Raw genomic sequence first — 27,477 nt, forward strand, 5'->3', positions numbered from 1 at the left:
GATGGGGGTCAAATAGCAATTCCCCATGGTTCACAGGTGAGCCTAGGCTTGATGTCAAATTTAACTTAAAAAATAAAGCTGCCAATACACGGCTTAATAATTTATAAAGTAGCTCTTTGACTTTTGGTCAAATGTTTTATTGCTACTTAAGCAGCTTCGCTGCCAACAAAATATATAGCAGTGTTGGGAAGAGAAACCAGGTTAGTTACTGTAAGTGAGTTGCCATATGTAAAAATGCCAAACTTAGATGACATTCTAGAGCATATTGGGGAATTTGACTTGTTCCAGAAACAAGTCTCTCTTGTCTTATGCTTCGTGTCTGCAGCCTTCGCCCCTATTTACGTGGGTGTCGTTTTCCTGGGGTTCACTCCCAAACACCGCTGTCTCAGCCCTGGAGTTGCTGAGTTGAGCAGCCGATGTGGCTGGAGTTTAGAAGAGGAGCTGAATTACACCGTTCCAGAGCAGGAGAGACATGGGGAGTCTTTCTCTAGTCAGTGCAGGAGATACAACGTGGACTGGAACACAACTGGCCTCGGCTGCGTAAACCCCTTAGAAAACTTCACTGTTTATGGCAACAGAAGCAGTATCCCGCTCACGCCCTGTCAAGATGGCTGGGTTTACAGTTCTTCAGGATCATCCATTGTGACTGAGGTACAAATGAATATTTTCCTCTTCCTCCCCATCCCCTGGGTTATCAACTAGTTGAGGGCAGACAAAGGTTAAATTTAACAGAAGTGCTTTCATTAAAGAGGAGACTCCTCATAATTAAATATATTGACTACTACGGCCTGTTTGATTGCATAACATGTATTTCATTTTCTGTTCTGAAGTGCTGAACAGAATTGTTTGCACTGTTGATAGGCTCTTGCATTCAACCAGGGTAAATGGTTCCTTGTGTAAATTGAGCACAATCTTATGCAAAGCTTTAATTGCATGAGCACTCCCATGGAAGAGTGCATACGTGCATCTCAAACTTGATATGGAAACCAAGAGTAACACATAAGATGTGACGTGTGCAGTGAGTTCCACACAAGTGGATTCCTACACCCACACGGTGCTCATTGTAGGATCGTGGCCTACATCTTATAGCTTTTGAGGGGAAAAAAGAATTTAAGGGTTAGCCTTGACAAATGTGAAACACCTTTTAAATTCATTAGGTTGGATCAAAGATGATGAGATTAAATGGCTACATATAGGAAAAAAATAATGCACAATCCTACTAAAAGAGACCCCATTTATTAGTCAACCAAATTGGAAATAAATCACAGAAAAGAATCCATGGATTTCCAATGTGCTGAAAATGTTGGCAAATATTGGAAAATAACCATTACTTCCAAGGGATATTTAAAAAATTGAACACCACTTGTAATATCCCAGCTGTTAAACCTAACTTCACAGCAGTGGTAGGAAAAACCTGTATAAACAGGATTAAACTAAGTTTGACGAAACTAAGCTAAAATATTTTGTACAATTGCGAGAACCAATACAAGTATTTGACAAAAATCATAAAAGCTGAAGATTGTTGAAACTAGATTTACACCCCCACATGAAGGGCGATGTAAGAAAAATTACAGGATAATTGATCTCTCCTAAAAACACACATAGGCACTTCTTAGATGGAGATGCGGTCTCTAATGTAATTGGGATCTAATCTGTTTGTGGCTTTTAAGATCAGGGCCAAGGCTTTAAATTGGCAGCAGAAGCAGTTTGGGAGTCTGTGATAAATGGGGTAGCTCTCTTTTTTTATGGACACCCAGCCAGCCAATTAGCTATAAAATCCCTCTTAGTAGTTGTTCTCTACTTGCTTTACCTGTAAAGGGTTAAAAAGTCTCCCTGCATAGGTTAAAAAGAAGGGAGTGGGCACCTGGCCAAAAGAGCCAATAGAAAGGCTAGAACTTTTTAAAATTGGGAAAAAACTTCCACATTGTTGGTCTGTGGTGGCTCTCTGGGAGAGAAGGGACAGAGCAGCTATGCTGTGAGAGCTTGGGCCAGGTATGAAAAATCATCAAATCATACCTAGAAACTACTCAGTTGAAACCCCAGATATGTAAGTAGATCAGGAAATGTCTAGGAAGACATGTTTAGGTTTATCTCTGTTTATTTCTTTATGGCTTGTGGACTCCTCTGTGCTAATCCCAAATAATTTTGTTTTGCTTATAACCTTTAAACTGGACCTCAAGAAGGTTATTCTTGATGTTTAATTTTTATAAGAGAGTTTCTTAAATCTAACAAAACCTGAGTTTTTAAATGTGTTTTCTTTTTGTTTTAATAAAATTTACCTTTTTTAAGAACAGGATTGGATTTTGTGTCCTAAGAGGTTTGTGCACATCTTGTTTAATTAGCTGGTGGCAACAGCTGATTTCCTTTGTTTTCTTTCTCAGCTCTTCTCTGGAGGGGAGTTGTGAAAGGGCTTGAGGGTATCCCACAGGAAAGAATTCCCAAGTGCGCCTTCCTGGGTTCTCAAAGGGGTTTTTGCACTTGGGTGGTGGCAGCATCTACCCATCCAAGGTCAGAAAAAGCTGTAACCTTGGGAGTTTAATACAAGCCTGGAGTGGCCAGTATTTTTTAGAATCCTTGCGCGCCCCCACCTTCTGCACTCGAAGTGCCAGAGTGGGAGATCAGCCTTGACAGAGTCAGTGGAGGGACTGGAGTACATATTTAGGTGCTATGAGCACATTAAACTGTGGAGGAGGCAAGTAGCTGAATTTGGCCTGTGCATTGTTTCCCCATTCAGCATCACATACAGTGATGGCGCTTATAGGTGACAAATGGATGGATCATTGTGGCCAGGTCCTTGTCCAGGAGAAAGAGGGTGGAGTGTCCTTGTGAGCTGGAAGTGGAAGAAGGCTTCTTCTGTCACTGATGCTATTTGGTCATATCCACATATTGATAAGCCAAATGGAACCCCAAGGCTTTGTGCCACTTTGACCATTGGGTGGGTCAGAGACAAGGCCTTGGATGGTTCTTCTGGGCATTTCATCATTCCAAGTAGTAACACTCTGCTTTTGCCCAGGCTGAGTTTGAGGCAGCTGCCCTTCATCCCGTGAACTGATCTCATAGGCATTTTGACCTCTTGGTAGTGTGGTATTGTTCGTGTCAGTGGAAAATGAGTTATCGGGATATTGTTAGGGCTCCATGGCCATCTCTCCAAGTGGTCTCATGTAGAAGGGGGAATTGTGGAGTCCCATGGGTAAGAGGAATAGTTACCCAGCACCCCTCTCTGAGCGGTGCTGGAGGGGAATAATTGAAGCTATTGTAATGCTGTGCCATCTATTCCCATTACATCAGGTAGGCAGGTGAACATGTCGTCACTGCTGTTAGGGAAATGTCCTACTTTGCTGAAATTGAAGAGGTGGTGCTTTAGAGTCCTTGTAACGGCAGCCAATATGTTGTCCTTCACTCTGATCCCAGTATGGCAATCTGATCTTTGTGAGTGGGCTCCCGTGCCTATGACTGCAGTGGGACTCTGTGCAGGGATCAGATGGTGGGATGCGGGCACAATGCTACAAAGAAAAACGTCACTTGTTGAAGTGCAATTGATAAGAATGAACGAACTAAAAAATAAAAGGATTTACTGTCTAGATTAGACTAATGATTGAGCTACTTGAGGAGAATTGGATTTAGTGGGATAAAATGTTTTAAAAATACAATTTTTGTAGCAACAAAACATATGAACCATAAGGGGGGAAAACAAAGTTGTCGTTGTGGGGTTTTTTGTTTTTGTTTTTTTATTGGAAACTTCCTTCCCTTTAGATTTTCAGAAAATCTCCACATCTTAATTGTGGATACTTTTTGATTTCTGACACTAATTTTCCTGTGCTTAAAGGAATTATCTTCATATGAATACACACACTTTTGTGTAAAGTTTTCTTCAGATTCCACTTCATTGACAACAATTTTGTAAATTTACTGAAGAAAACATCATTTCCATTTTCGACTTGTAAAAATTGTTCTAAAACCTTGTTCATTAAAGGTTTTGTTTTCATGGGAGATGCCAGTAAGAACAACTCTAGTCACTTATTACAACCAAGACAAACTTTAACTGCTGTACAATACGTCAGTTCAGCTTGGACATTGGAACTGCTTTTAATTTGACAAAAACTAGCGTGTTGATCCAAGTCGCTGTTGCCTATGAGACATTCACCCCTTGCACCAAGGACAGGCAGAATCAACCTCATCTTCATATTTCACCCAAAATCCAGCACTTCTTGTAGTCTCTGAGCCTCTCCTTCCCTTATCTTTCTCACTAGCATCCTGGTGCCGTCCTGTTTTTCTTTCCACCTCCCTTTCTCTCTGCTTCCTGCTTTTGCTGCTCCCCTCATTTTCAGATTCAGGGGTTCAGTGTGGCTAGGGCTGCGCAGGGCTCCTCATGCTGTCTTTTTCCACGATGCTTCCCTCAGAAGTCACCATCTGTATGCTCCTCCTCTGGAGCAGGCACCAACCAGCCCAATTACTGCCACTGATTTTAGTGAGCGATAGTGCTGTTGTACATTCCCATTGACTGGGTGCCAGGCCCAGGGACCCACGTCAAGCCATGCTGCCCTGCTGGTTCTCCACATTCCTATTAGCAAACTCAAGGGCCCATATAGAAGCAGTTTCTAGAGAGGATCCTTTATTTAAGGCCCTGCACACATAGATGCAACAGTGTTTTAGAAACCGGTTTGTGCCATTCTCATCAGACGACAAACATGGCTGAGTTGTATCCACACAAACTCTTGGCACAACATAACCACATGCCAGACAAGGTAATGTATCCACACTGTCTAACTGTGTTCACATTGGTGCATTCTGGGAAAACCTGGTTAGCTTTCCCCTAGTGCCTCTGCAGGAGATTGAGTACCCAGAGAATCTATAGACACAGCAGCACCATGTGGGGGCTGGTCTGACCAACCACACAGGGTATGTCTACACTACAAATAAAAACCTGCAGCTGTCCCATGCCAGCTGATTCAGGCTCCCAGGGCTCAGGCTGCTAGGCTGTTTAATGGCAGCGTAGACCTCTGTGCTCAGGCTGCAGCCTGAGCTCTGGGACTTCCCACTGTACTCCTTCAGGGAGAATTGTATGTCCCCTGCTCTGTTTTACCCACATTCTGCCATATATTTCATGTTATAGCAGTCTCAGATGATGACCCAGCACATATTCATTTTAAGAACACATTCACTGCAGATTTCACAAAACACAAAGAAGGTACCAATGTGAGATTTCTAAAGATAGCTAAAGCACTCGACCCAGGGTTTAAGAATCTGAAGTGCCTTCCAAAATCTGAGAGGGACGAGGTATGGAGCATGCTTTCAGAAGTCTTAAAAGAGCAACACTCTGATGTGGAAACTACAGAACCTGAATCACCAAAAAAGAAAATCAACCTTCTGCTGGTGGGATCTGACTCAGATGATGAAAATTAAGATGCATCAGTCCGCACTGCTTTGGATTGTTATCAAGCAGAACCCATCATCAGCATTTCTTCTGGAATGGTGGTTGAAGCATGAAGGAACATATGAATCTTTACCACATGTGGCATGTAAATATCTTGTGACACTGGCTACAACAGTGCCATGAGAATGCCTGTTCTCACTTTCAGGTGACATTGTAAACAAGAAGCAGGCAGCATTATCTCCTGCAAATGTAACCAACCTTGTTTGTCTGAGCGATTTGGCTGAACAAGAAGTAGGACTGAGTGGACTTGCAGGCTCTAAAATTTTATTGTTTTACTTTTGAATGCAGTTTTTTTGGTACATAATTCTACATTTGTAAGTTCAACTTTCATGATAAAGAGACTGCACTACAGTACTTGTATTAGGTGAATTAAAAAATGCTATTTTTTAAGTGCAAATACTTGTAATCAAAAATAAAGTGAACACTGTACACTTTGTATTCTGTGTTGTAATTGAAATCAATATATTTGAAAATGTAGAAAACATCCAAAATATTTAAATAAATGGTATTCTATTGTTTAACAGTGCGATTAATCACAATTTTTTTTAATCACGCAATTAATCGCCATTCATTTTTTTAATTGCTTGACAGCCTTAGAAATAACAGGTGCATATTGGGCAATATTATGTGTTTTGTGAAAATACCCCATTCACAGGTGTACGCTAAATGATAAAAGTTTCAACATGAAGCCTCATTGTTAATTTTTAGAGAGTAAGAAAATTGTCTTAAGGGACCTTGTCAGATCAAATTTAGCCCAAAATATCTTTTTTTAAAGCATCTAAAATAAAAGCTTTCCATTATTTTATTTAAAAAAAAATTAAAAAGCAGTTTCCTTGTAGCGTCTGTAACCCAAACATTGCAGCTTTGGCTTAGCACATGAGAACCTGAAGGTGAAATTGCCTATGAAGTGGCTCTAAGGATAAATCTTTGTATTGAGATGGATGCGAGTATCCAAATGACAGGAGGTAATGTTGGTGAGGGAATGATCCATGTTAAGCCTCTTAGCATGCCTAGTTTGAAGACAATGGGCATTGCAGATGATTGGCTTTTCTGAAAATCGGACCACTTATTTAGGTGTCTAAACGTGGATTTGGGGGTGTGACGTTCAACAGTCAATTCTGAACATTTTGGCCCAAATGCCCCTTGTGTTGAAGAGCTCTGTACACACAGACAGGTTCTCTCTGCCTTCCTTTTCTTATGAATAATAATTTCTGAGCATTTTAGCTTCATATTTGCTATCATCTGCAACAGACCTTTTGTTAACTTGTAATTATTTGTATTGTCTATATAGCAGCAGCTGAAGGACAAACTAAAAATGTAAGTCCAGTGAGCCAAGGTTTACAAAAGTCACTGTTGATCCTGGGTGTCTCAATGGCACCTTTAAAGGTGTCTCATTTTCAAAGTGGGTGCTCACAACTGTTTGAAAATTGGGCTTTCTGAGGCATTTCAAGATGGGACTCAAACTGAGACGCCACGATCAATTGCTTTTGGAAATCTTGACCGAACGAGGAACACTCTTCTACTTTCATTAAATTTGTTAAAGATCTTGCATTGAATAGCTTTTGGGAGCCTGTCAAAACATTTCTATAACTGTGTAAATCTGCATTATAAAAGATTTCCACAGATAGAACTATAGTTCTTACTTCTAGTTTTTTTTTTTTAAAAGTAAACAAAAATTCAGTTAAAAATCCTGTGCTCCTTGTCAATCATTATTATAGGTCTGTTAGACTTTGTCCCAGATTACCTATGTATCTGTTAGGCATTTGGAGCAGTCAGGTGCCTCAATGTTATTGCAGAATCAGCTCTCTTGCATCACATATGAGTTCTGCTGTCAATTTTAAAGCGAAGTGAGGTCCCCGGGGAAGATGCACTGTCAATATTTGCTTTATTCCATTGGAATTGCCTCTACTGGCAAGAACTAGATTAATTGCCTCCTGCAGCGCTGAGTCAAACACTTGTTCACAGATGGAGAAACAGACAAAAATTTTGTTTGAAAACCTACTTTTTTGCTAATCGTAACTTTCTTTACCTTAAACATTCTTCTATTTAAATATCTTTGAAAAGAACAGTAGGATCTCGGTAACTGGCCTGCTGCCAACCACACTGGGGGAGCCTCCCTGCTGTGGAGTCAGAATGGGCACCTCAGTTGAGCAGACGTCTTTTGATCAAGTCTGAAGTTTTGTTTAAAGGGTTTGGATAAGGATCCCCACCACTGCCCACAACTTCCAGCGTGGTTGCAACTGTGGGCCTCCAACAAAGGCCCTAGCTCCTTCCTTTCAGCCCTTACTTGGCTGTGCAGCAATGGACACGGAAAAAAATCACAGTGTAAAGGTAACACAGGGGAAGCACCAGCCTTTGTCCTGTGGTAACCCCTATAGCCAGAAGTACACCAGCACAGGAGTAAACACATCTTGGTGTGTGGATTACAAATACATAGCTTTAATTAACCGAACACCAGCAGGAAGGAAAGGGATATACAGACAGATTTACATCCTTTAACACCTCCCATTCACGCCCCCCCCCCACCAATATTTCTTTACGAAACATTTTCTAAAACTATGCACAAAACCCAAGGATGAGTAGCCAATATCTAACAGGGTTGATTCTGGATAACACTTGCATAGGGACAATCCTGCTTTGGCTCTCCAAAGCCCCCCCAGTGTCTTGAAGACCTTGTGTTCAGGCCCAGCAAGCTCTGAGGACCTCTCTTCTTGGGCTTCTTACAGCAAATTCAAACTGTTTCTGCTCAGAGTGCACAGTATTTCAAGGCAGTTGCACTCAGACTATGGCCCAGCGGAGGTCACGTGGTGTTTGCTGCTTGTTATAGGCATCTAGAATCTTCATTGCAAAGAAAATTTGAGACCCCTATTAGAGCAGCCAGGGCTACTGATTTATAGTTGGAGAAGAAGCAGGAATCGCGGCTGGGACCATAGCTGCCAGCCCCCAGTGGAAGCTGCCAAAGGGACCAGAGTTGCCTGCATGTCTATGTCCAAGGATGTTCAAGTCCATAGTGATGAACTATGGTTATACAGTGCCTAGAACAAAGGAGTCCTAATCTTGGTGGAGGCTTTTGGGTGGTACTCTTAAAATGCAGGATCAACCCTGGAACAGAATGCTGTTTTAATAAGGCAAGGCTACAGTGGTTGCTGGTATCAACCAGTTTCTAGTTTTAAGGAGTGGATATATTCACTGAGTTTTCCTTCTAACTGTGATGTGCCTCTTCAGTTTAACCTGGTATGTGAGGACTCCTGGAAGGTGGATCTCTTTCAGTCCTGTGTGAATGCTGGCTTTTTTTTGGGATCGGTATACATCGGCTACATAGCAGACAGGTATGTGTGGGATATCAAAACATAGTTGATATCCCTAATCAATGTTTAGCAGTTAAAAATAAACAAATGTAGAAGCAAATCCATCTGACTAATAGCATGCTCATGCACCTTTCAGTGAATGAACACTTCTAAGTCTCTCGGTCTTAGAAAAACATATCAGACTCTGAGATGTCTATAGTTACTTGTAGCTGCAGATCTTTCCTGATCCCGCAAGCTCCCTCCCTGCAGTGCTCATGTGCTTTTCAGTATATTTTATGGTGATACGTGCAAAAAACCCAGACACCCTATATGAATATATTGATTGTTAACAAAAGCCAGAAAACTGAGTTGGAGCTGTCATTCTGTCTTTCTGTGGTATGAATTGCAATTTTGATATGAAAACATCCTGTTCCCTTTTGACAAATGTTTGCTTATCAAGAAATAATAGTCGGAGATTGCCAAATAGATACAATATCAATGCAAATATGAGACAAAAGTGATTTACGTAACCGCAGCACCATGTTCAGAACTAGGGTATGAAGTCATTGTAGACTCCCATTGAGATTAAGGGTATACCACTGGCTCCGGGCACAGGAAGTGCACGTTGTGTTATAAACCATTAGAACCATTTTTCCAGTCACTGGAAAAAGTTGTGTCCACGTTCCTAATAATGTATTCCCCTTCGTTCCCCCTCCAAATTGCTTTGCATTGCAAGCTCTACAGGCCTCATCGTGTAAGTTCTCTCTACATGAGAAACTTCAATTCATGTCAATGAAAGATCTAACCATGGATGGTTTGCAGGATTGGGCCCTGTCAAGGTTCCTTCCCCACTCTGAACTCTAGGGTACAGATGTGGGGACCTGCATGAAAGACACCCTAAGCTTATTTTTACCAGCTTAGGTTAGAAACTTCCCCAAGATACAAACTTTGCCTTGTCCTTGAACGGTATGCTGCCACCACCAAGCATTTTAAACAAAGACCAGGGAAAGAGACCGCTTGGAGACATCTTCCTCCAAAATATCCCCCCAAGCCCTACACCCCCTTTGCTTGATAAAAATCCTCACCAATTAGTACAGGTGAACACAGACCCAAACCCTTGGATCTTAAGAACAATGAAAAATCAATCAGGTTCTTAAAAGAAGAATTTTAATTAAAGAAAAGGTAAAAGAATCACCTCTGTAAAATCAGGATGGTAAATACCTTATAGGGTAATCAGATTCAAAACATAGAGAATCCCTCTAGGCAAAACCTTAAGTTACAAAAAGACACAAAAATAGGAATATACATTCCCTCCAGCACAGCTTATTTTACCAGCCATTAAACAAAAGAAAATCTAACGCATTTTCTAGCTAGATTACTTACTAACTTAACAGGAGTTGGAAGGCTTGCATTTCTGATCTGTTCCTGGCAAAAGCATCACACAGACAGACACACCCTTTGTTTCCCCGCCCCCTCCAGATTTGAAAGTATCTTGTCCTCTCATTGGTCATTTTGGGTCAGGTGCCAGCGAGGTTATCTTTAGCTTTTTAACCCTTTACAGGTGAAAGGGTTTTGCCTCTGGCCAGGAAGGATTTTATAGCACTGTATACAGAAAGGTGGTTACCCTTCCCTTTATATTTATGACAGGCCCTTTGTATGTAAATTAGTTACTCCTAATCCTCACATTACATAGGTACTTCAAAAGAAACTGCAGAGTAATTATATTCATTCTCAGGTATCTTTCCTCCATACTTAACAACACAGACTGTAATTCCAAAAATAGACAGGAAGGAATACCTTTATGGTCTGTTCGTATTAATGTGGGCCTATTGCTCACCTATCATTTGGGATACTTGGTTTCATCCAAACTGCTCAAAAGCATTTATGGAATTACAAAGCGATGGAGAAGTTAACCCAAATGATAGGTGAGCACTAGGCCCCCATTAACACCAGAAAAATGTAGTTTTATAATATTAATGTGGGCCTATCCCTCCAATAGACAAATGTTTGGATTTTCTAAATGCTACATGAAGTTTTTAACAGTTTACTTCAGTGTGTGTCTGAATTTTGATCTCATAAATGTAATTCTTTTCCCATGCAGATTTGGCCGTAAACTTTGCCTTGTAGTGACAATCCTTGTAAGTGCTATCTCTGGAGTTCTTGTGGCCTTTGCACCAAGCTACCTTTGGATGGTGATCTTTCGCTTCCTACAGGGACTGGTCAGCAAGGGTAGCTGGACAGCAGGCTACATCCTGAGTAAGACTGGTGCTTTCCCTGGGAGTAATATTGGTAACGGGACATGAAGGGAAAACTGGCAATTCATTGGACTAAATGTGAACTGGAAAGCAGAAAAGGGCCCTTTGCTGCTTTTTGAAAGTGAATATATATGACTTGCTCAGAGATTGTTTTTCCCCCTGCTTATCAGTTTACTTTAGAGAGATCAGTTTTTCTTCCCTCAGATTCCGATGTCTTTGGAAGATCAGAATAGTGGTGTCAAATGAGGCTGTTACCTGAAATGCAGTCCCACTTACCCCAGAGCTCAGCCTCCCATTCCCCAGTATGCAAAAGAGGGAAGGGTGCAGCATCTTGGTGTGACATCAGTATTTAGGCTCCAGTGCTCTCTAAACAGATTGAAGGGAGGAGGTGATGAGGGAGGACTGTAAAGAAACAAGCAGAGGAAACAAACAACTTTGAGGAACCTTTATACATAAGGGAGCAGTAAACGGCAAACCCAGGCTTTACATCTTAAACAATAACTCAAGTACAGTAGATACCTACCAAGAAAAAGGCAGAAGTTGTTTTGGTGCTCTTTGATATTATATGCTCATTTGAAGGATGACGGTGGGAAGGCAATAAAGAGATCACATGCAGAGCCAGATTAACCCATCTCTGGGTCCTAGGCAAACGTACACTTCCTGGGCCCCAATTTCTAATGTGAATCACAGCAAACAGTCGTAAGGTACACTCACCATGGCCAGGCTGGCCATGCTGTGGATCTGCTGGACTGGCTGCTTGTTCTGCTGCTGCTTGTGGCACTAGTCACCAGGACGGGGGTGGATGGGTCAAACCTGAGCAGTGCTGCAATCCCATGCACCAGGTTGCAATGCCACCCACTCAAATGAGTGGCCAGATTGACACTAGAAGAGCTACATCAGTGCAGCTGGATCAGTGTAGCAGTAGTGCATCTGGGGAAGACGCTGTATTCCAACAGGAGAGCGTTCTTCTGGCGGCATAATTACTCCACCTCTGTGAGAGGCGGAAGCTATGTCAGTGGGAGAGCGTCTCCTGCCAACATAGCACCAGTGTAGACAGCCCTTAGGTCGATATAACTTGCGTCGCTCGGGGGGGGGGGTATCTTTTTCACACTCCTGAGTGACGTAAGTTAGATTGACTTTAGCAGTCGTGTGTCCCCCTGCCTGTCCCCCTCCCCGCTCTCCTGCTGGTAATAGCTCACCTTTCCTGATCATTCTTGTTACAGTCTGTATGGTAACACCCATGGTTTCATGTTCTCTGTGTATATAAAATCTCCCCACTGTGTTTTCCACTTTATGCATCTGATGAAGTGAGCTGTAACTCATGAAAGCTTATGCTCAAATACATTTGTTAGTCTCTAAGGTGCCACAAGTACTCCTTTTCTTTTTGCGGATGCAGACTAACACGGCTGCTACTCTGAAACCTTTAGTGGTAGTGTAGACCTGCCCAGTGAAGTTTTTTTTAGTTTGTGCAAAAATCTGCATTGGTTTAAAAAAAACCCATCACTTCCTCCCCAAATTTGGGATCTGGGCATATGCCTCATTTGCCTATGTGTTAATCCAGCACTGCGCAAATAGTGACAGTGTCACTCTGATTATGTCACTCTACACTGATCCAGCATTAGTTTTTGTTTTTGTTTTGTTTTTTGTTTTTATGGTCGGTTAAATATAGTTCGCTGTTGCCCAAGGTGCCATTAGGGATCCCTTAGGTGTTGCAGAATTTAGGTTTTGTTCTTAAAATATAAGTGTTTCTCCTTTACAGTTGCAAAGAAAATCTTCCAAATGCTACATGGCTTAGCATTGCATGTCTTCCTGAATCTGTAAAGTGGACAGTTTTCAAACAATAGCTGTGAGTGGTGCGAACTGCCTCATTCACCTCAGTGGAGTGTTAACTCTGAAGGTGACAAAACTGAAATGCCAACATTTTAAACGATTATACTGCTAAACATTGAAGCAGAAATATCTAGCTAATGTAGCTATCCAGAAGTTTGAGATGAAGAAAACCTAATGTAACAACCAGTCCATTCTGTGCCTCCGCCCCCCCATCTCTCTCTCTCTCTCTCTCTCTATCTATCTATATATATACACACACACACAATATATATATATATATACTAGTGATTTGAGTATTAAACCCACTACTGGAACAACTGCCCCCTCCACTTCACATCAGTCGTACAACAAAGGATTATTACCTCCTGGCACAATATGATCCTTCAGTTATACATGATTGGAACTTTATTTAGGATAGTGTTGTATTGTACAGTAAAATATCCCATATGTAAATTTTGGTGATAGTGTTTCCTTAAGCATGGAATGCCATAACAGAGAATAGAATTTAAGCACAGTACAGTCTGGAATAAGAACATAGGTACTGACCTCAATGATCTAATAAAAATAAATTTTCATAAGCAAATTAAGCTTGGTCTGCAAGTAACAAAGGATTTGTGATGAGATTTTATGCAAAAATCTAGAATTTTTAAGAAACATTGTTCAGAGAATTAGTGTTTGCCTCCAGAATCCCTGAAAAGAAACCTACACCTCCCAAAATGCTTGAAACCTCTTGTTTCTGGAGTAGGGTTTCTTGGTTCTTCCATCTCTAAAATGATCCATCAGTTTTCCTTCTGTTTTTGAGCAGTCACTTATATCATATACATTTCAGTCACAGAAGTTGTTGGCCCAAGCCATAGGAAGACTGTGGGAATTCTCTATCAAGTAGCCTTTACAGTTGGACTCCTCTTCCTTGATGGTGTTGCTTATGCTATTCCACACTGGAGATGGCTGCAGCTTGCTGTTACTCTACCGTGCTTCCTCCTCTTGTTCTATTACTGGTAAGGACTTTCATATACCTCAGCAGAAGATTTAAAATGCAATTTCCCTTCATCCAAGAGAGATGCTAAAGAGCTGTAGGAGAATGTCGTATACTGCTTGCATGCACATTACTCTGGTTAACTGCAGATCTACACCAATAAAGAGTGGGAATAGGCTCCTTTAATGTTCAATCCTTGGTTGTATCAGAGCATGCACATTTTATCTAATTATTCTTAGGAATCAAACTTCTGTTGTGTTATGCTGTTAATGGATTTTTTTTTAAAAAATTGAATGTAAAATAATTTGACACATAGAACTGAATTTTATATATGCATCAATTGAACATTTGTTTAAAGGGAAATTATTACATAATTTAGGACCATAATTTGACTGACATCACCTTGAAATGGTGGTTAATTAGTGGTCATTGTCCAATGGTGAAGTATTTTTATTTAAAGTGGTTTGTTGCACACACTTTTTTTAAAATGACACTATATTTTGTGGCACAACCAAAAGTAATATAGGTTCCTTTTTAGTAGATCATTTTGATTTATTGTTTAAAATAATTAACTTGTAACTTTTTGGTTTCACTCTTTTCTTTTTATGAGCACTTGGGTCATGAAGAGTTGTCTGCCCGGCGTGGGGATTAGGGGGGATAGAGTTTTGTTTTCTTCCTTTGTCTATTTTTGTGAATTTTATTTGACATGAGTAAATGGAGTGAGAGTTCCAGTGCTTTTAGCCGGGTGTGTGTGGAGTGTGGTGATGGTGTACAGCAGCTCCTCACTTAACATCATCCCGGTTAACGTGGTTTCGTTGTTATGTTGCTGATCAATTGGAGAACATGCTCGTTTACAGTTGCACAATTCTCCCTTATAATGTTGTTTGGCAGCCGCCTGCTTTGTCCACTGTTTTCAGGAAGACCAGCCCATTGGAGCCAGCTGGTGGGGGTTGGAACCTGGGTGGGCCGGCAGCCCCCTATCAGCTCCCCTAAGTTCCCTGTGCGGCAGCCGCCCAGCAGGCTATCAATTGCTGAGCAGTTCAGGTGTCCCTCCCCCCACTGCCGTGTGCTGCTCCTGCCCTCTGCCTTGGAACTGCTCCTGGGAGCCTCCTGCTTGCTGTGGGGGAGGGGAAAGAGGGGTGCTGATGTCAGGGTGTACCCCCCTTCTCCTGCACCTCATTTCCACAGAACTTGGGGGGGGGGAACACGACAGTGCTCAGGAAGGAGGGAGCTTACTGGCAGCAGCTGCTGTCTCAACTTGCTGATCTACTTAAAAAGGTAGTGTACTTAGAGTGGGGTCAGAGTATTTAAAGGCGCAATGTGCGTCTCTCACACACGTTGTGTGTCTGTCTCTCTCTCTTGCACGCACGCTGTGTGTCTGCCTGACTCTCTGCCATGCTGTGTTTCTCCTCCCTCCACTTGTGCTGCCTTGTAGCGTGTGAGGCTACATTAACAACAATGTGTTAACACTTGAGGGCTCAGCCGAGTGCTAGTCCATCATTTAGCAGTAAGGCATTCCCTGGGAAATATCCCACCCTCTGACTTCACCCTCAGCCAAGCTTCACAATCATCATTGCTGTGCACAGTACTAAATTGTTTGTTTAAAACTTGTACTCTGTGTGTGTGTGTGTGTGTGTGTACATGTGTGTACACACACACTGATGTAAATAGGGGAGGCTAGGTTCCAGGAAAAAATTCCTAGAACCTAACCTTCCCTATTTACATTATTTCTTATGGGGAAATTGGATTCACTTAACATCATTTCCCTTAAAGTAGCATTTTTCAGTAACATAACTACAACGTTAAGCAAGGAGTTACTGTAGCTGGAAAATTGCTCCTCATGAGGAGTAAACTGACTGGGCAAGTGTTACACATGTTCTTATTGCAAGGTTTTCATATTGTTTTATCATGAGTGTGTTCATCTCCAGTAAAATCAAGCTACTGCCAAGGCTCCTCCTCCAACTGCATCTTGCAGCATGGCAAACTGTTCTTTTCTTGAAAAGCAGAAAGCAGTGTCACTGTGTGTGTTCAACTGAAGTACTGTCTCCACAACCTTGGTTCAGTGTGGATGCCCCATTTTGTTTTCTGTATGGCAGCGTCTGCTTGCTTGTGTTACAGGTGTCTGCCTGAGTCTCCAAGGTGGCTGATATCTCAGAAGCAGAATGACAAGGCCATGAAGATTGTGAACTATATTGCCAAAAAGAATGGGAAAAAGCTGCCTGCCCGTTTTCAGGTGGGCTTGAGGTTTTATGCTTATAGGTGAACAACATAAAAGTTCTTTCTAGAATGCTTTCCCCCTGAGGAATTCTACATGCTGGTAAATAGCAAAGGTAACCACACAGTCCCAGCTGGTTAACTATTATCCCCCATTGTACATATGAGGAACCTGGTGCAAGGAGAGATTCGGACACCTGTCCCAGGTCATGCAGGAGGTTTGAAACAAGGCCGAGAATAGACTCCAGGTGTCAGTGCTGTGCCAAGGTTCTTATTTATTCGAGAGCCGAAACATTTTGCATTGCAATGCTGCTGACTCATGACCCTGTTCAGCTAAGACTAAAGAAAAAGGAAGTTATTTAGAATTACGCTTGAGATCCTGGAGAAATTACTTAGGAAACGCCAGATCAAAAAGATAAGGAATGACTAAAACTGTTGAAGTGAAGTTAAAGAATTCCCTCGTTGTTATTGTGATCCTTCTCCTCCATATTCCATGCAATAATCACAATGGAGTGGTGCGTTTCTCAGGAAGCTCTTATGTATTGTATTAAGTAACATGTCTAATATATATTACAATATATCATCTCCCTTCCTGTTTAACATGATAAATTTCTGTCACCTGGTTTAGCCCTTAATTAACAATGCACTGGTTCTTCTGTAGAATATTAACCTTGAAGAGGAAGGTGGGGAAAAGCTGAGTCCTTCATTCATGGACCTTGTCAGGACACCTCAGATGCGGAAACACACATTCATTTTGATGTACAACTGGTAAAAAAAAAAAAAAAGATTAAAGTCATCTTAAGACTTACTTTTTATTACAAAGCATTAAAGTTCCAGTTTTGTCTTACCCCTGTTTCCTGCACTCAGAACTCAGTTTTTTCATGCTCCAGACTTTCTTCCTCCTTTGTACTGCTGGGGAGGTTTCTCAGTTACTGTGTCCTGTCAGGGGAGATCATTGGAATAGTATGAGCTAGAGTTCTTAGCTGTGGTTTTAATTTCGCTCCATTGCCATGATGACCTCATGTGTCTGGTCACCAATGGATGAATTATGGGGCCACATGAGGACTTCTCCACACATAGAGAAGTTAAACTTGTTTCCCACTCCATCAGTTTAAGAGCACATTACATCTATGTAGACAAGTGCTTCAGTCAACTGTAAGGAGACAAAAACTGGTATCAGTTACCCCAAAATTTGATAGGGGTAAGAACTGGGGTAGCCTAAATTGGTGCAGGCTCAATCAGTTGCGTAACTGTTGGCTGCAATGCACTGGCACAACGGGCTCAATATCAGGTCTGATAGTTGCACCCCCATCCTCATTGTGACCCCCCCACAGTATCTGCCATACCCAGAAATGTCTCCCTAGCCCAGGCCTGACTTTAGCCAGGGAATAGGGAGATATTGGGGACAGTGTGATGGAGGGGGTTGCTGTGAAGTGGGAGGTAACTGAGGAATACCATGTGGGAGGGGTCCCTCATCTGAGGACTGAGGTTCACTGGCTGAAGGAGCCATCTCACTTGAATCAATATAAAGCAGCCGTGGTGTGGACACATTCAATTGATGGTGGAATTATTGATGTAAAGCAATCTATTTGCAATACTGATTTCTCTAGTATAGACAAAGCCAAAGTGACTCCGTCGGCTTTGCCTGCACTCAGGAATAGCTCATAGTCACCCATTAGCTTCTAGGAATCTCTGTAGATCTGCTGGTGCTGACCCCTAAGCAGAGACAAGAGCAAGCAGAAATTTGTACCAATTGCACTAACAGAAATCTGTGCTATTAATGAGGTTGGACAAGGCCTACGGGGAGTCATTTTGGCCTTGTGTACAGTAAAGAAATCACTCCGTGATAGAGCCATTAGTTCTTATACCCAGTTTGTTCAACCAGTGATTGAGTGGGCAGGGTTTATATTAGCAAAAGCAACCAAAGGGGAGGAAGAAGTGTAAAACCGGGTAGAAGAGGCCATCTTTTTGTTTGCACCTTTTTTACTCTCTCCTTTTGTAGACACTTCTGCCAAACTAACAGTGTGTAAGTTATAGCACCACATATCTAACCCCTAGAACTGGACCGGAGTGTTTGTCATTTGCTTAGATTGCAAGTTCCTCTGGGCAAGAACTGTGTGTATTCTGTGTCTAAGACAGCACCAACCTCAATGTTGCCACGTCACAAATAATAACCATATGCCCCCATGGATGATTACAACAAATCCGTGTTGCCATGACAGAATTTCCCAGTCTTAGAGCTTGTTTATGTGGTGTGCTACTGTGCAGCAAGCCACTACTATGGCGCAACCTTGCAGCGCACCAGCTTTCCATGCAGTAACTTGTCACGTGGACCCTGCTACAGGGCAGTGAAAGACTTGCACTAAGCCACGCTCCTGGCCTTTCAGTGCACTGTAGTAGTTCCCCGTGGGACGTTATTGCATGGCAAGCTGTTGTGCTGTAGATTCACACCCTGGGTCTCCATCCAGTAACTTGCCATGTGGACAAGCTCTTAGCCTCGTCCTTATATGAAACAATTACAAGTAAATTTATTTCTTGAGGCAAGATGAGAATGTTAATACAAGCATTTGACTAGGGGAGTTTGCCTACCTTCTGAACTCGCTCCCCAATTGCGTGGTCAATTTGCTCTTAACTAAGAGCTCTTTTTTCAACCGTCTGAGCAGTTAAAAGGAGTTATTTAGAAAACGCATTGCTTGTCCAACTGCCCATCTAAGTCTCCATCATGTCCGATGGTGAGGATGCAGAGGGCAGAATGGGCACTTGACAAAGGACTATTCCTTCAGTGGTCATAAGCCCATAATTGTAACTCAGAGCTAGAAGTATGGGTAGGCTGAAAGCTTTTTTAGCCTGAGTCTATGATACTATTGATATTTCCTACCCGATTTTATATTCAACGCTCAGTTCCTGAACTACCATATTATTTTATGGGCTGTAAATTCTACCTCTAGTTTCTGCTTTCCAGCATTAATCTCTACTGTTCTTCTCTCAGGCTTTCATCTACACTGTTGAGTAAATTAGAGCTGAAGTTGGTTTTGTTGACCTAATTGTGGTTCAGAAGGTTTGTTTATGTGCACTCCAAGAGGAAACGGGTCTCTGTTCTTTGACTAGATCTTTTAAGAAGCTTGGGCTCTGTTCTCTGCCTAGGTTGACCAGTGCTCTTCTGTACCAGGGGCTCATCATGCACATGGCAATGGCTGGTGGGGACATGTATCTGGATTTCTTCTATTCTGCCCTTGTTGAATTTCCAGCTGCCATCATTATCATTCTCACAATCAATCACATTGGCCGTCGCTATCCTTGGGCTGTGGCAAATTTGGTGGCAGGCGCTGCCTGTCTCATTATGGCTTTAATCCCCGAAGGTGAGTTGTCAGAGGTTTCCAGTAGTTTACCTTCTCAGTGTTACCTCTTGGGGACCTCATTAATCTGTCTCACTATAGTCTAGGTTTGAAAGTTTGCAAAAGCATGTCTGGGATTGTAGCTGTGCACCTGACAGGTGCTGGAGACTTTTCTCACACCTCCAGCCCCCCACACCCCAGAAGTGAGATGGAATAAATGAAAGTCTACATTTTTGCAGACATCAGAATTAATAGGAAATATCTTGGGAAAATAGGGTACCGTACATAACTTTGCAAATCACATTTAACAATAACTCATGTGGTGCTAACTGTTTTAATCTGCTGCTTTATACAATTAATAGCAGTTCTTTCGAACTAATAAAATTAAAGTAATACAGGATTATTGGATTCTACTAAAAATAACATTGTTTCATTAGATAACCTCATCCCACCCAATGACCGTTGGCCCAAAAAGCCTCCAGAAAACATTGTAAGTGAAATAACTGTTTCCTTTGCAGATATTCACTGGCTAAAAGTGACTGTAGGTTGCGTTGGGAGAATGGGAATTACAATGTCTATTGAAATGGTTTGTTTTGTAAACACTGAACTGTACCCAACGTTTTTGAGGTGAGTGCATTGTCTGGGGAGGGCATGATGTGAAAGGCAGCTGTTGAAACTGACAGATATGTTGTATTTTATATTAACTTAACAATTAGTATAGAAATTCTCCAGAATTATAGATGTATTGATGTCTAAAGAACATTATGCAAATGGATCACGTAGAAAATTGAATAAAAGACAAGTTAATGCAGGAACAGAACATGCAACTTCTCCTTATACATTGCGCTGCAAATGGAACATGCAGAGCTGGATTAAAGCAAGATTCTTGTCCTTCAAATCCAGAGGTTGAAAGGGGCTAGAGACAATAATGAATGGGTGAGAAATGGAGAGTCTGTCAGGGGTCTGGGAGAGCAGGAAGATGGAAGTAGAATAAAAGTTTATTTGAGGAGGGGGAGCTGAATTAAGGAGGACTGGGAAGAATCTGGACTGGTTGAAATTTTGGAAGCCCCAATGTGTTGGTGGATTGGGGCACCTTTTGGTCTTAAAGGGAAGTGATGAATTTTCCATCTCTTGAAGTCTTCAATTCTATTCTAAGTCAAGACTGGATGCATTTCTGGAGATATTCTTTAGCCAAACACAAGTTACTTGGCTCAGTACAGGGGTAACTGGATGAAATTTAAGAGCCAGTGATATACAAAGTAGATGATCTAATGATCCCATCTGGCCTTAAACTCTATGAAACTTAATCTACCATGAACGCCGGCTTTGGATAGCAGTTTTATAAGAGGATTTTAGGTACATGCATTCATCGCCTTTTAAAAAAAAACAACCCCCCGCCCAAAAACCTGAAAGAATCTAAATTTAGCCCATATTATGTAGAAACTGCTAGATTCCCATATGCTCATTTGAAACCTGTATAAAGATCATTCTGCCTATAAGCTCTAGTTAGGAAGCTACTGAAGGTTTTTTTTCATTTGTTTTTTTTATGGACGTGTACATTAGGCAGACCTTTGAACATCTCCCTACATTGACAGTTATTTAAAATAATGTAGCTAATATTTTCAAAGTTCTGTTCTATCTGGTGGCAGGTTCTAATGGGACACTCTGAGCCTGATTCTCTACTACCTTGAAGTTTATTATTAATCATGTTTATTACAGTAGTGTTTAAGAGCCAGTGAAGAGTAGGGCCCCAGTGTGCTAGGCACTGTACAAACAGAGTAGTAGATGGTCCCTGCCCTGAAAAGTTTACCATCTAAACAGAGAGAATAGAAATGGTGGGTGGGACGGGTAACTTCATGATATTTTTATTTGGGGGGGGGGGGAATCAGCTAAATGGGAAGGGAGGGCAGAACAGATTGGAAGAGAGTAAAGAGGGGCAGGTGTGGGGTGAAACTGAGGCAGACAGTGAGGGATGATGAGGGTTGGTGTAGCCAGCCAATCAGCACAAGGCAGAAAGAGCTCACACGAAACTGTAGAAAGTTCTCTGAATCTCAGGGAATCACTTACTCACATTTATGCAAAAGAGGTGTAAACCTTCCCATGGCTATTTGGTAGGGTTATAGTCTTATGCTACACAGGTGTGAATGACTTCATGAGGAGCAAGGCAGGAGAGAATCAGGACTTATGATTCCATTTTGGTATTTTATTATGGTTAGGCTGCTGAAACCACAGCCTATCATACTGACCAATAGTCTCATTGTTTCCTTGTACTCCCCATCTGTTGTCTCCTGCTTAGATTGTAAGCTCTTTGGGACAGGGACGTTTGTTCTGTTTGCACAGTGTCTAGTGCAATGGAGTCCAGGTTCATGCCTGGGCTTTGAGTCACTGCAGTAATGCCAATAGTTAATCATCACAATTTTATGGCAGAATGTATTCTGTTCCAGCTACAGAACTTTTTCAGACCAGTATAATGCAATGACTGTTTTGCTGTTCAATCAGGAACCTTGGTGTAATGGTCTGTTCTTCCTTGTGTGATGTTGGTGGGATACTAGCCCCATTCATTGTCTACAGGCTGTCAGAGATCTGGCACGAGCTGCCACTTATAGTTTTTGGTAAGTATTTTCTTACCTTCTTGTGGAGTGTTCCTCAAGTGTATTAACCATGCCTCAGTTATGACAAACAAATCTGAGAAACTGATTCCAAATCTAGGAGAGAATATTTTTCCCTTCAAATCATAATAAACTAATAGCTCACTTCTGAGTTGTGTATGTAGTCAGAGTCCGCGTCCATATATATTTATGGTTTCTTATGTGCTTTTTTATTTAAAAAAAAGCTGCAAACTAACAAATGTTGCTTTGACAAGTTGAAGAGGATTGTGAAATTTACCAAAATTCAGATCGCATGTCAATTTGTTGACCGTATTCATTAGAGTCATTTTCTCACTTCTGTGGTTTGGTCCCTGTGTTGAGACAAGATGTTGTCATTTCAAATGGTGCCTGTTGGGTATATTTTATGGATTATTAAGGATGTTGCATACTTCAGTCTTGTCAATATTCTCTTTTTTGATTGGACAACCATGTAATCATCTTTAAAATAGGCTATAGACTAGTAAGCAGCCTTCTTCAAAACAGGCTGAAATTTCCTGGAGATTAGTCAATCTAAACTTCAGGCCAGGTACTGCAAAATCTCAAAGTCTTTGGACTAGTGCGTTATCGCTAGAAGTCTGTCTTTGAAGGCAATACATTATTTTTAATAAAGAGCATATTTATATTATTTACAAGGGACTTAATAATACATACATTTTAGAATGGGGCTTATGAAAGTTGGTAACCAGGAATTTAGTGAGTGAGAGATTAACTGTAATTTTTAAAATCTTGTTCTCATGGTGACCGAGAAATCCAGTACATTTCATGTCTTACAAATATACAGACTATAATTCCTCAAACATGCCTTTCCAACTTGATATATACCATTACAGTACGTAGCTTACAATTAAACTTTACTATCTATAATTATCTCAGTAATGCCGCAATGAGACCCCTGAAAAGCTGTGAACCTGCCTTGTGATAAAAAAAATTCTATATACTCATATATATACACATGCGCGCACATTCGCTATAGAGCAAAATTTGGCCCTTTATTTCTGTATGTTAAAAAACAAAATCTCTTCTACCAACTTTGTTGTTTTAATTAAATTCAGCAATTATTATTGCAGCCAGATGGCATCAAATGTATCCTATGATGTGAGTTGGGTTCTAACTTGGTCTTCTTGTGTGTGTTTAATTTGAAGCTGTGGTTGGTTTAATTGCTGGTGGATTGGTGGTGTTGCTGCCTGAAACCAAAGGGAAAATATTACCTGAGACTATTGAAGATGTAGAAAACTTGCATAGGTGAGTCAGGTGGCACATTCAGATTGTTGGAGCTGTTCATGTTTTGAAAAAGAAAAGACGAACAGAAAAAGCTACAATGTAAATGTACATCCAGTGGTTGTCATTGAAATCATCATGGTATCTGTGGCATAGTTACTGCAGTATACTTCTGAGTTCTAGGGATACGAATGCTATGTAGACAATGGCAAAGCTCATTTTGCATTCAGAAGGTAACTGTAGTGTATAATGGTGACCACTGGATCCCTGGTGTTTAATGGCTTTATGAAAAATGTTCAATTTTGACATCTCCAGCAGGTGCATACATCCTGTCCCTCCTCCCAACACACCACAAAATCCCGTGAAATTATTATTTTGCACTTTTATTCCAATGGTGATTTTTCTTAGGACTGAGAAGAAAAACAGGTAGATAGACATTGTGTTCTCCAAAAGAAAACTCCATGCTGCTTCTGATAATTTCTTATTAAATATAAGAATTTATATAATAGTTCTACCAATATTTGATGTTTATAAATACTGTAAATATTAAAATAGTGTGATCTATCTACATATGTCTGATGGCAATATTGTGACCTGGAATTTGCATTATGTACCCTCTCATTGCCTTGCAGTGGCTACCCTGATCATGGGTAGCAGAACAGGAAGGAAAGCAGCCTCCGTGGGGATGTTGCATCCCAACCTGGTGCAAGTGGACGGGATGGAGTAGGGAGTGGGAGCCATGACTCTAGCCCTTGAATTTGCTGACTAGCATAGTTATGCTGACATGCCAGGGGAAGGATGTTGTGTCAGGTATGGGTCTGGCACAGGGTATAGTAGGGGGAAATGAGTAAGCAGATTGTGACTCTGATAGTTTTACTCAAAACCTTTTCCTGCCCAGAGCTATTTTTGGGTTGGCTGGCTACCTTCTCTGCCTCCAGAGCACAGCTTGTTAATTTAGGAACCTTCCGGCTTCAGTTTGTTGCACTGGGAAAACTACTTGCCTGGAAACTGAGAAGAACAACCGTAGGCCATTAGTTGGACTTTGGAAAGCAACATCAGCCTCTCAAACTCATTGTATGACTGACTGACCAAATGCTGTTTGGGCAGGTGGGGGGAGGTTTTTCTTTCCCCCCTATAGAATAAAAAAAGATGAGTCCTTGTTATCAGACACCGAGTGCAGTGATGTCAATGTTTGTTGAGAGGGATAGCAAACATCAGGTCTTTGGGAATAGACAGCTCATTTTCACAAAGCCAGAAGTCAGTGACCAGAAGTGCATATGAGGTTAGACGACCTTTGAACCCATGATGACATCTTAAGAATCCAATTAAATTTACTATATATGACACCTATATGAAGTAACAAATAGTATGTGGTAAAACTATATCTGCAGTTTAGCCTATAAGCTATGCAATGCGCTATGTTATTGCTGAATATGTCTCTTCAGATAGTCAAAGTACCTTAGCAAATTACCTAAGCACATGCCTAATGTTAAGTACATGAGTAGTCACATTGCAATCGATGGGGCTACACACAGGCTAAAAGTTAAGCTTATGCTTGTGTACCTTTAGATAAAGCATTAAGTCAACAGTTGGTAGTATGTGCTTGATCATATAATAACAAGAACAAAAAAACTGCAGGATACTCATCCCAAGTGAATTACAAACTGATGTTGAAGTTGAATTAGCATATTGGCTGTTGGGTAAAATTTTCAAGTGTCTAAGCAATTTAGGAGCATAAGACCCATTTTCAAAAGTGACGTAGGCACTTAAGAGCCTAATTCCAATTAGTCTTACTCCAAAGTGCCTAAATCACTTTTGAAAATGGGATGAAGATGTTCTGAAAATGTTACCATTTTATTTAGCTGGTCACTAGTGTTCTGTGTTCCTGGTTATTCTTTGTTTCTGGATATTGCATGCTCTTTTCTCACTTCATCATTGTTCTGATTCCCTTTTTGTTTTTGCTTCATCTTTTTAGGCAAGAAAATCCTTGGGAGAAAATTATCTACCTCCATGTGCAAACACAGGAAGTTGCACACTAGGGTGACTAGACAGCAAATGTGAAAAGTTGGCACAGGGGTGGGGGGTAATAGGAGCCTATATAAGAAAAAGACCCAAAAATCGGGACTATCCCTATAAAATCGGGACATCTGGTCACCCTATTGCACACTCCAAATGTGATCTGTCTTTGGCACAATAATACAAAAAGAGTTTGTAAATAACACACACTGTAGAACCTTGCTTCCTTTTATGCACCTCTAATCCCTGGTTCCACATACTTAAGATTTTTTTCTGCTTCATTGTCCAAAAGGCACAGCAAGCTACCAAGTACCTTCTTCCCTCTTACCATATTATGGTGTATTTACATTTTAGGACAGTAGTTTGGAATTTGGTTGCTAATCACATAGACTACACACATCTGTTCAGATACTTGCACTGCCATCATCCCTGTAGTATCTGAATATTTATTAATACAGAGATTACTTTAGGGTATTTCTACGCTGCAATGAAACCACAGGGTTAGTAGAACTTGAGTCAGCTGACCCATGTTAGAGAACTCTGGGCTTGAATGTCAACACTGGTTGATTATTCATCCTACATTAAGATTTTTCTGGGGTTGAACCTGGGCTCTGGCATGAACACTGCAGCACGCTGACCCAAGTCAAACAACCATATCCCAAAGTCCCTAGCGCCCTCCTGAAATGTGGCCACTCTCGTCCTTTGCCTATGATGCACTGTGGGCAAACTTTACTGCCTACCCTGCATGCTACAGAAAGTTTAAACAGCTCATCAACGCAGCCAGCCCAGCAGTCGTTTTGATCTTTGTGCTCCTAGCTACTGGAGTCAGCAAGATGGAGGAGGTGGCTTTTGACAAGCTTCTCCTTTTGCCTTCGTTCCTGTGTCAGGAAACGGGCAGAGCTTCCGTGAGGTGCTAGTGGATATTTCAGTGGTGTTTTCTGACCCACTAAAGGTACCTGATGGATTTCATGATGGAGCAGGAGCAGGCAGAGGAAGAAAAGTACCCTGGCTTGGCAGACCTGCAGTGGCAAATGCTCCTCAGTACAATCAGCATAGCTACGTATACTGGTGCTTTTGAGACAGGGCCACAAGCACAGCCTAGTGGGATCACATCTTTATGCAGACCTGGAATGACCAGCAGTAGGTCTGGCTTGCTCCTACCCTCCAGTGTAGATGAGGGCACCCTTGCTGGTCCAGAAGCAGGTTGCTATAATCATCTGGAAGCTGGCTACCCCAGACTGCTGCAGGTCTGTTGCCAACCAGTTTGGTGTTGGAAAGATGACTGAGTAAAGTGCCTCAGAAACCATCACCACCAATCAGGTGTGTGGTTTGCTCCAAGGTGGCAGGTACTAAAGATAATCCTGAGGTAACTGCTGGCTTTGAGAGAATGGAGATTTCTAACTGCACTGAGGCCATTGACTAACCACTATCCAAGGCCCCCACAACTCCAGTCCAGTTTAGATTTCTGGTCTCAACTCTCACTACATCCCTTTGGAAGCCCCCATTCATTTCCTCTTCCCATTCTAGTCCCCCTGTTGGTCACTCCTTATTCATAGTTTTTCCTTCTCATTCCATCTGCACAGCAACTGCCTTCTCCATAAGACCGATAGTCACTAGAAGTGAATCATTCAGACCCCTCTCCAGTGTGTCCCATCATCACAGTGTCTGTCTTAGATTCCAAGCACTTTGGGGGCAGGGATGGTTTTCGTTTTGAATCTTGTAGAGAGCCAAGCACACTGCTGGCACTAAACAATTAATAACAATCCAGGTGAGAAGAGCTTGCAGCTGTGCCTGAAGATTCCTGCTAAACTCCTTCTGGGCCTGATGGAATTTGTGGTGTAACCTTGTCCCAGAGGAGTTGGCAATCGATGCAGTACAATGAGCTTGTTCTTGGTTTAGATTTGACTGAACTGCAATTAATTTTGAGTTATGAGTCCATCCAGGAGATACCATGCCACCAACCTAACAAACCTTGTAACCCAGAAGTTTTCTAGTTTATTAATGAGCACAGAAGTTTTCTAGTTTATCTAATGAGTATACGTAGAAAAGCTGTGTGCAGCAAACAAAATGGAAAAGACACGCAATGAGGACAGTTGAGTCTGAGAGGAATAAATCACTGATTGCGAAGACCAAATGTAGAAATTCTGTCCTGTATTTGAATGTCTGTAACTACAGTTGTGTTGTAATAAAAGCTGCATAGTACAGGTTTGGCATTCCTAACTTCTTGGGGGTTACCTAGCAGTTCTAAGGGTATTTACTTCCAG

The 27,477-nt window shown here is 41.5% G+C and overlaps 1 protein-coding gene across 2 annotated transcripts; it reads left to right on the forward strand.

Annotated features, from left to right (window-relative positions):
- The first annotated feature begins 116 nt into the window (after positions 1 to 116).
- Positions 117 to 27,417, forward strand: LOC125633992 (solute carrier family 22 member 2). Of its 2 annotated transcripts, XM_075126846.1 has the most exons (12): positions 117 to 210; positions 326 to 651; positions 8,660 to 8,763; positions 10,823 to 10,977; positions 13,636 to 13,804; positions 15,901 to 16,015; positions 16,658 to 16,764; positions 19,141 to 19,355; positions 19,850 to 19,958; positions 21,831 to 21,943; positions 23,122 to 23,221; positions 25,173 to 27,417. In XM_075126846.1, the coding sequence occupies exons 1-12, from the start codon at positions 132 to 134 to the stop codon at positions 25,234 to 25,236; spliced, it is 1,656 nt and encodes a 551-aa protein (XP_074982947.1). In that variant the 5' UTR covers positions 117 to 131; the 3' UTR covers positions 25,237 to 27,417. The 2 variants fall into 2 exon arrangements, with proteins under 2 accessions (XP_074982947.1, XP_048700042.1); XM_048844085.2 differs by having other exon boundaries at positions 207 to 651.
- Positions 27,418 to 27,477: the final 60 nt, after the last annotated feature.

Source organism: Caretta caretta, chromosome 3 (genome assembly GCF_965140235.1).
Source record: "Caretta caretta isolate rCarCar2 chromosome 3, rCarCar1.hap1, whole genome shotgun sequence".
NCBI classification, from domain to species: Eukaryota; Metazoa; Chordata; order Testudines; family Cheloniidae; genus Caretta; species Caretta caretta.

Coding starts and splice junctions, on each gene's coding strand:
- LOC125633992 (XM_048844085.2), top strand. CDS start 235: ATGCCAAACTTAGATGACATTCTAGAGCATATTGGGGAATTTGACTTG. Junction 652..8,659: donor GATCATCCATTGTGACTGAG/GTACAAATGAAT, acceptor GTGCCTCTTCAG/TTTAACCTGGTATGTGAGGA. Junction 19,356..19,849: donor TATGGCTTTAATCCCCGAAG/GTGAGTTGTCAG, acceptor TTTCCTTTGCAG/ATATTCACTGGCTAAAAGTG.